The sequence below is a fragment of the Alosa sapidissima genome, chromosome 10, assembly GCF_018492685.1.
Source record: "Alosa sapidissima isolate fAloSap1 chromosome 10, fAloSap1.pri, whole genome shotgun sequence".
In the NCBI taxonomy this organism is placed as follows: Eukaryota; Metazoa; Chordata; class Actinopteri; order Clupeiformes; family Clupeidae; genus Alosa; species Alosa sapidissima.
The window spans coordinates 15,166,546-15,180,135 of NC_055966.1; the positions used below are offsets into that span (position 1 = coordinate 15,166,546).

A 13,590-nucleotide genomic window follows, 5' to 3' on the forward strand; every position below is an offset into this window, starting at 1 on the left:
GGTGGCCTGTATCCTGCTGCACTGTGACTGGTGGCTTTGGGGCCTATTAAACCATGCTGGCTATCCCTCCCTATTTTAGGCAGCATCTGGTCTGATCAATGCCATCTCAGTATTGATCTGTGTTTGCTGTAATCTCGTTGTGATCTGAACAGATTGATCAGCTTACAGTGTATTGCTCATATTGTAGTTTGAGGGGAGGTAAACAAATCTATGCGTTCTCTTGGTTCCTCATGCGACTGGGGATTATTTGCAGGGGGAATAATCAGGCTTTTTGCACGTTTGAGCTCACTGCACAAACCGATTGAAAGGAAACTCTACGCTTCGGAAGATAAGTGGCCCTTGATCAAGGGGACAGCATTGTGAACACATTGATTGTGCTCGCGGTGTGCGTGTATGATTAATAATTCAGGCAAATGTGCTCAGTGGTGCATTGATTGAGATGCTATGAAGTAGTGTGATTTTGGGGGACAGCGTGTGTGTGTGTGTGTGTGTGTGTGTGTGTGTGTGTGTGTGAGAGAGAGAGAGAGAAAGGGAGAGAGATACATGTGGAGGAGTCACCCATCACAAAAAGTCATTGAGCATGTTCTCTGATTCAGAATGGCAGCTGATGAGGAGGTTTGAACAGCTATTGAGAACAAAGAGCTATAACAAGGACTCATAACATTGCAACAGTACTAAGGAGAATAGCAGGGTACCGGTACTAAGAAAAAGCTCGGTCATGATTTAGAATGATATAACAGAATAAAATAACTTTTTTGTGCTTAGTGAGAAAGATTTGATAGAAAAATCTCAATCTCAAGATTATATAATAATCTGCTGGACGTCACAGTGCAGTTAAGCTACACTTTAGGTGCCATTTCCCCCCTTTCTTTTCTCCTGAGGTCCCGTAGCTTCATTTATTAATGTAGTGTTTTACTATTCAGCTGCAGGAATCGGTTCAGCTACAGTAATGTAGAGGAGAATTATCTGCCCAGAAACACTACTTTTGTGCCTTGTGATCTAATTGGCTGGGGAGACACATTTCTGCATGGGTTAAACCTTTTGATTGGTTGTGGGAGCACAATGAGGAGGGCGATGTCAGGTGGTGCTCATTAGAATGCTGGAGATTGGCGGGCCAGGAATGTAGTTCACCGGTCGGTATCCCGACGACAGATTGAGTGTGTGTGTTTGACACGTGTCATGGCGCTCCCCGGTCCCTCTCCTGAGACATGCGTCGCCGTGACCCCTACAACCTCGGCTCGTCACCGAGAGAGTCACCGCGTGACCTGGACTAACCTCCCACCACCCCCCTCCCCACCTCCGTTTCACAGGCCCATAAAGCCTGTCGGCTGTGCCTGAAGGAGCTCAGCGAGGACTCAGGTCTTTTATGGGCTTTTGTAAGGTGAGGAGTAACAGCTTAATTGGGACATTGTGGCTTTAGCTCAGTTGCTCTCAAACAAAAGGCCACTTTTCTCTCGGAGAGTCTCCACGCCGTGAGGTTTCCACGGTTCGGCCTGCTGAGAGAAAGCGCGGCTAATCTCCGGGCGAGCACAGGGACCTAGTTGCTTGTCATTGGCTGGGATTAAGAGCCAGTCATTTTTGCCCACTAGTCACACATGCGTTCCTCCTCTCTCATTCTTTCTTTCTTTCTTTCTTTCTGTTTTACTTCCTTATTTTCTATATCTATCTATCTTTCTTTCTTTCTTACTTTCTTTCTTTCTATCCTTCCTTTTTTCTTTCTTTTTTTCTCTTTATGTTTGACTCTCCTTTTCTTTATTCCTGTTTTCTCTCCCTCTTTCTTTCTTTTTTTTTTTTTCTTTAAGCACCTTTAAGCACCACCACCACATTCGTTCCCCTCCTACCTGCAGGTCGGGAGCCTTTTTCATGTTTCTAGGGGCCCGTTTGAAGCTCCTCATCCCCCTCAAACCCCCACCTCCCTCCATCTCTTTCACCTTCACTCACTCCTTCACCGTCCTCCCTCCAATCATTTATCCCCCTTTTTTTTCCCGCCCCTGCCCACATGGCATTATCCTCTCAATGCAGCCTTTTTGGAGAGAGAGAGAGAGAGAGAGAGAGAGAGAGAGAGAGAGAGAGAGAGAGAGAGAGAGAGAGAGAGAGAGAGAGAGAGAGAGAGAGAGAGAGAGAGAGAGAGAGAGAGAGAGAGAGAGAGAGAGAGAGAATGAGGACATGAATTGTCCTCCCTTCTTTGTGAAAGGATGGTTCCAGAACTGCACACTTCCAATTATAGTACATCCTGCTTAACTGATGGTTATTAACGCCTTCAAACTCATTATGACATGCAAACTAGGACTCCCCCATGGGGTGCATACCAATGAGGGGAGGAACTTTGTCTCACTCTTGTTGCCTCCTCACCAGTCTCTTTTCAGATGAGACCTTCCTCACTTTTGTTATAGCCATAAATAATAAATGATAATTAATAGTAGTCCTTCTATAGCCAACTTTATTGGTGATTGTTTGAAGCAGCAGGTGCAGAGCTCTTGACCTAGTAATCAATGAGAAGAGGACATTATTATGATACATTATAGGCTCTCAAGTGCAAAGTCATGCATGAACTAAAGCTATTGTTTGGTGTGTGGGAGCATTGCAGCTGGGCACTTTGCTCACAGTTTAAATTAGGGCTCTGTGTGCTGCTGTATTGTAGAATAGGTAAGCTGTAACTGAAATGACACAAACCTTCTATCCTAAAATGATCCCGTAAGTATGACATTAAAATATTGAAAAAAAAGAAACAAAGATATATTTCCCTCGCTTTGTTTCGTAGAGAAAGAGACAATGCTACCCGCTTCACAAAAAGATCAATACGACACTGTGAAGCAATTTAAACAAAGCTTCGTTGGAAAGGCCCTCCAGGAGTTCTCAAAGTGAGGGGGAGAGAGGATCACACTTAGCAGGAGGTTTTCTCAAAGGCACACCTGCTCACATATTTGTCCTACTTTGGGTTTTATAGAGGAACAAATGTTACATGATGTACCCTCAAACTAAAAGGAAAAAAGAAATGGTAGAATCAACCACAAAAAAGGAAGCAAAAAAGAGACAGACGCAAACAAACTCTCCAGGGTTAGAGAGGATAGTGTCTGGATAGCGAACTAGCGAAAATCTTTGCCTTCAGGCGTCGGGTGGGAGGTGAATCCTATTATGCTGCTAAATGTTTGATTGTGCACAACACGAGGCCATTTTGGATTCCCTTTTCTCCTGGCAGCAACAAAAGGCACTTGGCTGATGAGTGACTTTCAGGCGCCCTGAGATTCTGTGAAAGGAACTCCTTTCCTGCAGACGAGATCACAGAGAACACTCGTCACCGCTGGGCTCCGGCGTCCTGTTCTGAGGAGGGGTGGCTGTGCACGAGTCTGTAAGGTCAAGTTAGAGGTGGCGCAGCAGTGCAGGGAGGCCATTCACACTTGAGTATTATTGAGAGGTTAAAGGGTTGAGCCCTCTGAGCTTAGCATCAAAGGTAAATAAAGCGCAAAGCAAAGACGACAGTGTTTGTGTGTGTGTGTGTGTGTGTGTGTGTGTGTGTGTGTGTCTGTGTGTGTGTGTGTGTGTGTGTGTGTGTGTGCGCGCATTTGTGCTTGTGTAGGGCAGGGAGCTATATGCCTACCTTAAACAAAACACTTCAATTTCTCTCCTTCTCTCTCACTCACACTATACTTCTCCCTATGGGTTTAATTGATTGATCGGCTGGCCAATAAGGGGCCACATCAATCAAGGAACTCCCTCCTCCCTCTCGCCATAGCAACCTCATTCATCTGTAGTCTGTCAAAATAACACACAGGAGGCCAGCTTATTGTAGTGGGCAGACTTTAAAACACTCTCTCCTGCTGTTGGGCAGTGATACACATCTCTCTCTGTGTGTATGTGTGTATGTACTGTATGTGTGTGTGTGTGTGTGTGTTTGTGTGTGTGTGTGTGTGTGTGTATTAGCTGGACAGCTGTGTGATGCATTTTCCCCTAAAGAAGATTAATCTTGTGTACTGTTCTTTCCACCTAATTGTTTTTCATTAATTTCAGTGTTCACTGAAGGATTGGCTGACATGGGGCCTTTTTTCTGATTAACTAACAGCACACTTGTATTTTTCTTCTCTCTCTCTCTCTCCCTCTCTTTCAGGGGGCATATTTGAATCCATCGAAAGCGGACCCGTCAGGTTCGGAAGAACTTGCCTTTAAATTTGCTTTAAATACAATCAACAGGAACAGAACTCTCCTGCCAAACACGACACTCACGTACGACATCCAAAGGATAAACATTCACGACAGCTTCGAAGCCTCCAGGAAGGGTAAGACAGACACCACTTAATTACATTCATTTTTGACAGCACACAAGGCTTGATTTCCCATTTGTTTGTCAGCGTTAGTAAATCTCATTACATTTGCAATTCACGTTACTGGAGGGAATCTGGAGAAACTCTAAGACAATGGCTGCTCCATCTCCCTTGATTCTGACTACATCAGCACGTGTCTCATGGTGCTGTATCTTTAAGAGACTTCATACCATGTCGCCTGCAGTGATTTTAACCACCTCTGTGTTGTTATTCTGGCCCACTGAGTGTGGGACCAAATCCATTACTTTTAAACAAAGAGACAGTCTCTGTGGCCAGCTCTCTGATAAACACAGAAAACTGATTAGCATCAGTTAATGAGTCAGCGACAGTAATTCACGGCTGGGTCTCCGCTGGTGTCTCACAGGCAGCTTTATAGACACCAGTAATCTCTGTCTTGTACCTGTAGGTGTGGATGAAACAGTGGCAGCTCTGTGATGCAGAGATGAAACATGGTCATTTTAAACACAGTGTCACTGGTTTTAGATATCTTTCTTATATAGTTAAAACATGGAGATGGATATGATTGATGATACCATTAAAGGCACACTATACAGGTTTTTTTGCTTAATATGCAAGTTTTTTTTAGCTTAATTTACCTTCATTTAACAGCTTCAGAGTCATTGGAATGGTTATATGACTTTTTTCGGGTTGAATGGTGGCCGTCTCGATTCCTCCTAGCGCCTGTGAGCGGAAAAAACCACACTTGCAACTGTGGGCCGGCGGGCCGACGGCCTCAGTGTCAGGAAGTATAATGAGTGTAACAAATTGCTTTACTGCATTCAAATACACATATATGCCAGGCACCGGCTAGAAAAAGGTAGCGATGGAGTTTCTCAGACATTCGTCATGACAGAGCCAGCGAAAAAGAAGCAAAAACCAAGAAAACAGTAAGGAAATTGCCAATACTGCATAGTTTACCTTTAAACTATGGGTATAGAGTTATGACACAGGTCTAATTATGAAAGCATTATTGTATGTCATAGTCATGTCATAGTCATGTTTGCTAACATGAATATGATTTTCAAGAATCTCCAAAGGGGGCTACTGTTCACTGGGTGCTTGACTAGTATAATCATTCTATGTTTTGTCTTTTTATGTGATTTAATTATTACTTTTTAAACATTTTTATTGCCATTGTATGCCTTTTTGTACTATTACCTTGTGTGTTTTATGTTTTTTTTAAGTATTCTTTGACTATTGCCCTTCTATGCTTTTATTAGCTATTCCTGTTTGCTTTTGTTTATGTAAAGCACATTGAATGACCTGTATGTGAAATGTGCTATATAAAATTAAATTAAAACAAAGAATTAGGAGGGTAGATATAGACGTATATTTTACTGAGGACAATAAAATGTTGATTGATTTTAAAGCAGCATTCATGTGATGTCATGTAACACACATGCATATACTATATCATCAAGGCTTTGCTACATCAAATAATGTGCTTCCTGTGTTCGAAAAGATTAAAGAATGAGCGTAGCAATTTCATTTCTCAAAGCATTACCAGTGAAATGCAGATGGAAGGACTGAGCAAACAGACTGGATTTTTTAAAAGGCTTTTTCGAGCTGCTAGCTGCCGCCTCGCATGCGGGAGCCCCGCTCATTCCACAGGGAGCGGTTAAGGGTTCAGAGTCTTGCTCAAGGACACATCAACATCCAGCCAGCAAGAGCCGGCACGACTCCTCCGAGGAGTCCAGCAATTCCCTGACCACCTCTCTTACTTACTTACTGAGCAACTGCCTCCCTCCCTTTAAGCGATGTCAGATTATTTCTCCTGCTCTGTGAATGGAAGCCTCCCAGTGCCCTTGTTCCGTGACAGTCATCTGCCATTTTCTCTCTTCTCTCTCCTCTCTCCCCGCCCCCCCATTCCTCAGCATGTGACCAGCTCTCACTAGGCGTGGCGGCCATCTTTGGCCCCTCACACAGCTCCTCGGCCAATGCGGTGCAGTCCATCTGCAATGCCCTGGGCGTCCCCCACATCCAGACCAAGTGGAAGCACCAGGTGTCCGACAACCGGGACTCCTTCTACGTCAGCCTCTACCCGGACTTCTCCTCCCTCAGCAGGGCCATCCTGGACCTGGTGCACTTCTTCAAATGGAAGACTGTCACGGTGGTCTACGATGATAGCACAGGTGATAACACAAGGCTCCTGAAAGGTTTACCGGAGTCAATCTCTGTTCATATAAATTCATCAAAGAGAGATTTGTTTTTGTTTATTGGATCATATTTGATTTTTTAAAAAGGTGTCATATTTCACCCAGAATGTTCTGTAGATTTCCCTTCTTAAGTCTATACTGCATATCACTGGCTTCTTTGGTGGCATAATGGGACTGATTGAATGGTCCTACTGTATATCTGCACTCAGTCCATGCACACACAAACACACACATACATGCATACACGCATACACACACTTGCACGCAACCACGCACGCACACACGCACCCACACACACACACACACACACACACACACACACACACACACACACACACACACACACACACACAGCTTAAGTACTGCAGTGCTGAGGTAGCATATGCATAAGTCAGAAGATTGTCAAGTGCTTGCTGACTGCATCTTTTCTGAATATTTTAAGTATGTCAGAGCAGCATAAACTATTAAGATGCACTGTACAGGGGAGTGTTCATGAGGATTGTAATGGTATCATCCATTAGGGACTTTTTTTTTATAAAGATAGATAATGAATGCTTGTATCTTTAGCTTCAGTGCGGTGCTGAGAAAAGCAGCAGATGAGGTGGCAGCATTTCTAAACAGCACAATCCACCGTGGCCACCACAGAACAGCAGGCCTGCTGAGCCGCCCGGTGGTTCCCCCTGCCCGCCCGTGCCCGTTTGGACGGGTACAGCATGTCCCCCTTTCCCGCCTGAGTGATCCGGCCTCAGGGGCAGGAAGGCTACACCAACCCCCCCCCCCCCCCCCCCCCCCCCCCCCATCCCCCCCTCCCGCAGGTTCGCTGTCCTGGCCAGTGCTCCCGGCTGACAAGCCGTGGCGAAGCAGTGGGCGCCGCCATGGCCCTAAGCAGCCAGGGGCATGCGTGCCATATGCCAGGGGTCGACAGCGAAGCCAGCGCCAGGAGTGACGGCCAGATTACCCGCCCCTCCCTTCTCCTCTCCTCCCCCTCCCCTCTCCGTCCCCTCCCTTCCTCTCGGTCGAGCTGCTCGTGCTGCCTCATCAAAGGGCCTTAATGGGACAGCAGGCCTCTGCTGCAGTAGCCCCTCCGCTGCTTACAGCATCTCTGCTGGAGAACTCAGAGGGACGCAGCCAGCGGGAGTTTGGGAGGAAAGTGAAAGTGTTTAGACAGTTTAATAGTGTTGAATTTCACATCAGTGCACTGCGATGGCTGGCCTAATCTGAGGCAGACAAATATCACTTTATTGCACTCGCTCAAACTGACAACTGATCCACAAGTCAGGCTCTAACATTCATTAGATAAAGAATGATATTTGCAACAGACAGCATATACAGTACATCGGATGTATATGTCGGATTCCTTATCGTACCATTAAGTTCAACCCAGCCAAGTCATCTTGTTGTTTTGACTGAGTTAGGTAATGTCAACCTGTGTTTAAATGTAATGCACTTGTAATAAATTAGACACTGCACTACACATAAGTCAAAACACTTAGTCAAAACAACAAAAGGACATCTCTTCAGTAAGCAAATATTTTTCTACAGTTCAGTCAGCAAATCATTTTTTTTATACTGTGTTATGGGATATGGGTATAAGCTTACAAAGTGAACACACCCACTCTAGCAGGCTAGGGCCCATCAGGACAAGCCCTGCCAGAGAGAGTAAGAGTGAGAGTGAGAGTGAGAGAGAGAGAGAGAGAGAGAGAGAGAGAGAGAGAGAGAGAGAGAGAGAGAGAGAGAGAGAGAGAGAGAGAGAGAGAGAGAGAGAGAGAGAGAGAAGATCTCCACATCCATAGGAAACAATAACTGGGGTAATTGGATTGGTTGGGGAGGCTGGGACTGTCTCTCATTTTCACTCTGGATATGAGCTAGACACGGCGCCTGCCTCCTCTCCCGGCTCACAGCGGAGCGTGCCATCTGTTAGCTGGTGTCACTGGCTATATGATCCCTTTACAGCACAAGTGCACCAGTGCTTAGCTTGTGCAAGGCACCTTATGTTTCCTAATGGCAGTGACCCTGTTATTCCTTATGTTATGCCATTTAGCATATGATGGCTTACAGTATGTTATGCCATTTAGAATATGATGGCTTACAGTATGTTATGCCATTTAGCATATGATGGCTTACAGTATGTTATGCCATTTAGAATACGATGGCTTACAGTATGTTATGCCATTTAGCATATAGTGTTAATTTTGTCACCTATTTTTAATTTAGTCGTAGTCTTAGTCTTGTGACGAAATGTCCTTTTTAGTCTTTGTCATATTTAGTCATTCAAATATAATTTTTGTTAGTCAAGTTTTAGTCGACTAAAAGTCTCGTTATTTTAGTCTAGTTTTAGTCAAAAGAAAACTAAAGGTATCTTAGTCTTAGTCAGTTTTAGTCAAAACATTTTAGTCTTTTTTTTTTATAACAAATTATTTCTGATTACTAGGTAGGCTATCTAGCATTGTGGCATAAAGCTTAGGTAGTTAGCTTGCTAACTCGGGCAAAAATACCCGGTGTTCTTGTTCCATGTAGTTTCATGTTGCAGCCACAGGGTTGCAGCAACAGCACGTAGACTAGCCTACAGGAAAGCTGTTGCGCGTGAACTCATTCGGAATATTTTGAAAACGTAACAGCTAGATATTCTGTCTTCTCATTTTGTTGACGAAAATGAAAGAGATTTTATCTTAGTTTTTATTTCATGCAAAACATTTTAGTCTTGTCTTTTTTCGTCAACAATGATGGATATTAAGATAGTCTTAGTCAGTGTTACAGTACATTAGTGCTGTCTCGTCTTAGTCATGAAAAAAAAAGGTCGTTGACGAACATATTTCCTCTCGTCTTGTCTGACGAAATTAACACTAGTACTATATGTCATGCCATTTAGCTGATGTTGTCCTTGTGTTGTCACTGGGCATTTGTTGCCCTATGTTATGTCAGTGATCATATGATCCCTTATGTTATGCCATACACCATATGATCCCTTATGTCACTGGGCATTTGTTGCCTTATGTTATGTCAGTTACCATATGATCCCTTATGTTATGCCGGTGGGGGCGGGGTTGCTCATATGATGTGTCACTGGTCATATGATTGTTATGTCAGTTACCATGTGACCCATTGTGTTCTGTAAGTGACCACACATTTCTGGGACTAGTCAGAGGCCATGTACCACACCACACACACACACAGACCACACACAGACCACACACACTCACACACACACACACACACACACATAGACCACACACACACACACACACACACACAGAGAAACACACACACACTGTAGTGGTCAGTGAAGATGTAGATGCTGTCTGGTACTGCTCTTTCGTCAGGCAGTGTGTGAGCTGGCGAGAAGAAAATGACAAAAAAAACAAATATTTTGGCTTCCGTGAGGGTTAGTAAGACAGCTCTGCTGGGCTAGGCTTGTGAGGCTTTTGAGTGTGTGTGTGTGTGTGTGTGTGTGTGTGTGTGTGTGTGTGTGTGTGTGTGTGAATATGGGGGGGGGTTGTGTTTATGTGGGTGCAGTGTCGATTATTTGTTCTTTCCTTCGTCCTGTCTCTGGTCCTGTCTCAATCACTTTCTCTCCAGCCTTTCTCCTTCTCCCCTCTCCCTCTCCTTCACTCGGCCGCCGCAGAGAGTGACAGCTTAACTGCCCTCCTCATTGCCTTTATGGGCCAGGCACTGCGACAACATCTCAGCCAGCCCACATAGCACACACTGGGGTCAGGGAGAGGCTAGTCGGGCTACTTGCACCCCCCCCCCCCCCCCCCCCAAAAAAAAAAAAAACAAACAAACAAAAAAAGCTGCTTGATTTTTTTGGTGCTGCCCTAATCTGTCATGGGGATCTTTGTATTTGTGCCATTAAAGCCCAGCCGTGTCCTGAGGGAATTGTAGTGCTGTTGACAGACAGCACAGTCGACAATAAAAACTGGAATTGAATGTAGAAAACAGCTCCTTTTAGTGTGTTTCGACCCCTCAGCAGGAAGGTAATTTACTGTGTGCCCGGTGCGTGTAATTTCTTTATGGCGTCGTGTTTGACCCATGTAAGCCTGACATTTTTTTAATTGCATTAGTTGAAAGGTCACTTTAGACAGGAGAATAGCAGCTTGTTCACTCAAGAGTGTCTGATTGTATGGCTGCCATCATAAAGGATTTATGGCATGAAGGTACGTGGGGAAAACTTTTCACACTTTGTTTTCACAGTTTGTGTTTAGGATGGAAACTAGATGTACCGCATAATGGTGCAAAATATGACCGCCGCTCAGTCCTGCACATTCGCTCACAAAAATGAATCACGCTTGTCAATTTGTCTCCATTTCCTACTCCATCCTCTACTCTAAAATTTCCCTCGGAATGAATAAAGTATCTATCTATCTATCTATCTATCTATCTATCTATCTATATACTCTTGCAACTGTTGTATATGTAAATGAGTGTGTGCATGTGTGCATTTGCTTTTGTGTACTATGTGTGTTTCTCTGTGTGTGTCTGTGTGTTCGCTTGTGAGTGTGCGTATGTGTGTGTGTGTCAGTTAAGGGGGGTTATGGTGTGTGTGCGCGTGTGTGTGAGTCTGTGTGTGCGTGCGTGTGCATGCATTCATGTCTGAATGTGTGTGTGTGTGTGTGTGTGTGTTTATATGCATGATTGTGTGTGTGTGTGTGTGTGTGTGTGTGCGTGTGTGTGTGTTTACAGTATGTGTGTTAATGTGTTAATTCATTTATTGTATTTATTGTATACACATTTGGTGCAGTTCAGATATCTTAACCAAAGATAAGGGCGATTAAAGTGGTATATTGTTGCATTTTCATTTTTGTGGGATGGGGCGGTGCAAATCACAAATGAGTGGTTATGGGCTAAATTGATACATACTATAACATACTATAAAGATTCTGTCATCTTGGGTGCCACAGTTCGGGTAATTATTTAGGAAAAACTGCATTTTTCAGGTTTTGGGGGCCCAGCGGGACTAAACAAAAATGTTCGGTAAATTTTTTGTGGGGCTACATGCCCACCAAGTTTTATGTGCCCTGGTGTTTCGGTGTCCTGGAAATCGTTGACCAAAAATTCAGAAAGTTGATGACAGGAAAAACTCCTATATGACCGCTATGATAGCTATGCTAGCGATGGTCATAATACATATTTTAAGAAATACAAAACAACTAAATGACACGAGTTAAATAAGATTGCACATAAGATTATTTTTTGAGAGCTGGTGTCAGTGACATTCCATACTATTCCATCTTGTGCAGTGATTCAGCTATCAGGTAGGCTCCTGTATAGTTAACTAGTTGTTACATTAGAAGATTTTTAACAGCCAGCCATCAGGATCTGACATAGATACTGTAACCTAAACAATTACAGATAAACAGGCACAGACATGGAGAAAACTACTAACAGCTCTGGACGATGGCAAATCCAGCTAACTGTAGCCCCAGAGATGAGCAACCACTAGGTTAGCATGATGCAAACTTCTGGGTACCCAGATTACCACTAGATAGTCTATGGTAGGCTATATAAATGTGCATGATATAGGCTACTATGTACTGGGATTTTTAGCTCACTTTGCTAGTGCGCTCAACTCCTAATCTGAAGTGCTGTGAGTTGCTGGTTTGAGACGAGTGCAGGGTGTGTGGTTAACACAACACAGTTTACATCTGCATTAGGACTGCTAGTGGCTAGTGCGGTCATAATAATCTTGATTCATGAATGTATAGGTATGAGTATAATCAGTTTCATAACAGTGTGTATGTGTGTGTGCGAGTGTGTGTTTGTGTATGTGTGTTTTAGTGTGTGTGTTTCCAAGCACAATTTTTGAACCTGCCTCTAGGTGTTTTGCCCTGTAGGTGTTGATGCTTTCTCTATAAATAGTTTGCACAATGAAAAAATAGATTCATTATATCCATTTGAGTATGTTTGTTTGTGTGTGTGTGTGAGCGTGTGTGTGTGTGAGTGTGTGTGTGTGTGTGTGTTGTGTGTGTGTGTGTGTGTGTGCTTGTGCTTGTGTGTGTGTGTAGTGGCTGCTGGGGTGCGCGCATGCATTTCTGGTTCCTGTGTTTGCGTTTGCGTTTTTAGCATTTGGCCCCTGAGCGCTCAGAGGGTGTCTATGTTTGTTAGCCACCGTGGGTTTATATCATGAGTTCGTTCAAGCAGAGAAGCCTATAAACGCATTTCAAAATCTGCTAAGAGCCTGAATTGAAGTGAGCAGCGCTGGAGCGCACCCAGACTCTCCCAAGACCCCTCCAGTAATCTGTTTCAATTTGATCTGTGCGACTGCTCCACACCGGCAGCCGTACTCACAGTAATGAAGGGCCTAGCCCATCAGGCGCTCCACTTCTGCTCCGCAGATTCTTCAGAGAGTTGTGTGTGCTTCTATCCTCTTGCCACCCAACCCCCACCCCCACCGCACCAACCCCCACCCCCTACCGCTATCTTTACATTGCTTCAAGTGCCATACTAATTTCAGTTTTTGCCGCTTCACCATAATAAGTGCTGCGATCGCTCTCGCCTCGGGAAATAGCGTTTGGATATAGGCACGCCGATGATTACTATTTGCTATGCTGTTTTTTTATTACTGCTGTTTTTTTGTCCTTCATGTTCCTCTTTTTTGTCTTTGTCCTTTGGAGGAGAGATTTTGTTTTGCAATAATGTTGGGGCTCTCATGGAAGGATTAAACTTTTCATCTGCTCCTATTAGATTGTCATCGGAGAGAAAACAAAGCAAAAAGAAAAAAAAAAACAACAAAACAAGAAATACCTAGAGCTTAAATTCTTAGTCCTCTGTATATTTTATCCTAATGCCCAAGCATGCTTGTGCTTCATGGTGTCTGACGTATCAAGATGGCACACAAATGTTAATTAATGCGGCGCATCTGTGAGCGGCTTTGACAAGGTGTTCGAGAGCAAGCAGGCAGCCTGCGCCGCCTGAGCAGCAGATGTTCCCTCGGACACACCCGCCGAGTGCCGAGCGCGTTCCCTAGAACGTGGCCAAGCTCAGGCGTCACCCCCACTGCTCAGCTCTTGGAAGTCCTCTCTTTACCCTCCGCCATCAACGATAAAAACGCTCCGTCGGATTAGTCAGCCACTTGCCGACCGCTCGACTTTTACAAGGCCATGGAGGCGAATAACAAG

The 13,590-nt window shown here is 44.3% G+C and overlaps 1 protein-coding gene across 1 annotated transcript in view; it reads left to right on the top strand.

The window, feature by feature from the left end:
• Positions 1-13,590, top strand: part of grik2 (glutamate receptor, ionotropic, kainate 2) — a 169,963-nt gene that overhangs the window by 52,060 nt on the left and 104,313 nt on the right. The window contains 3 exon segments of the mRNA XM_042107244.1: positions 4,106-4,140; positions 4,142-4,274; positions 6,194-6,451. Coding sequence (XP_041963178.1) covers positions 4,106-4,140; positions 4,142-4,274; positions 6,194-6,451 — 426 coding nt within the window.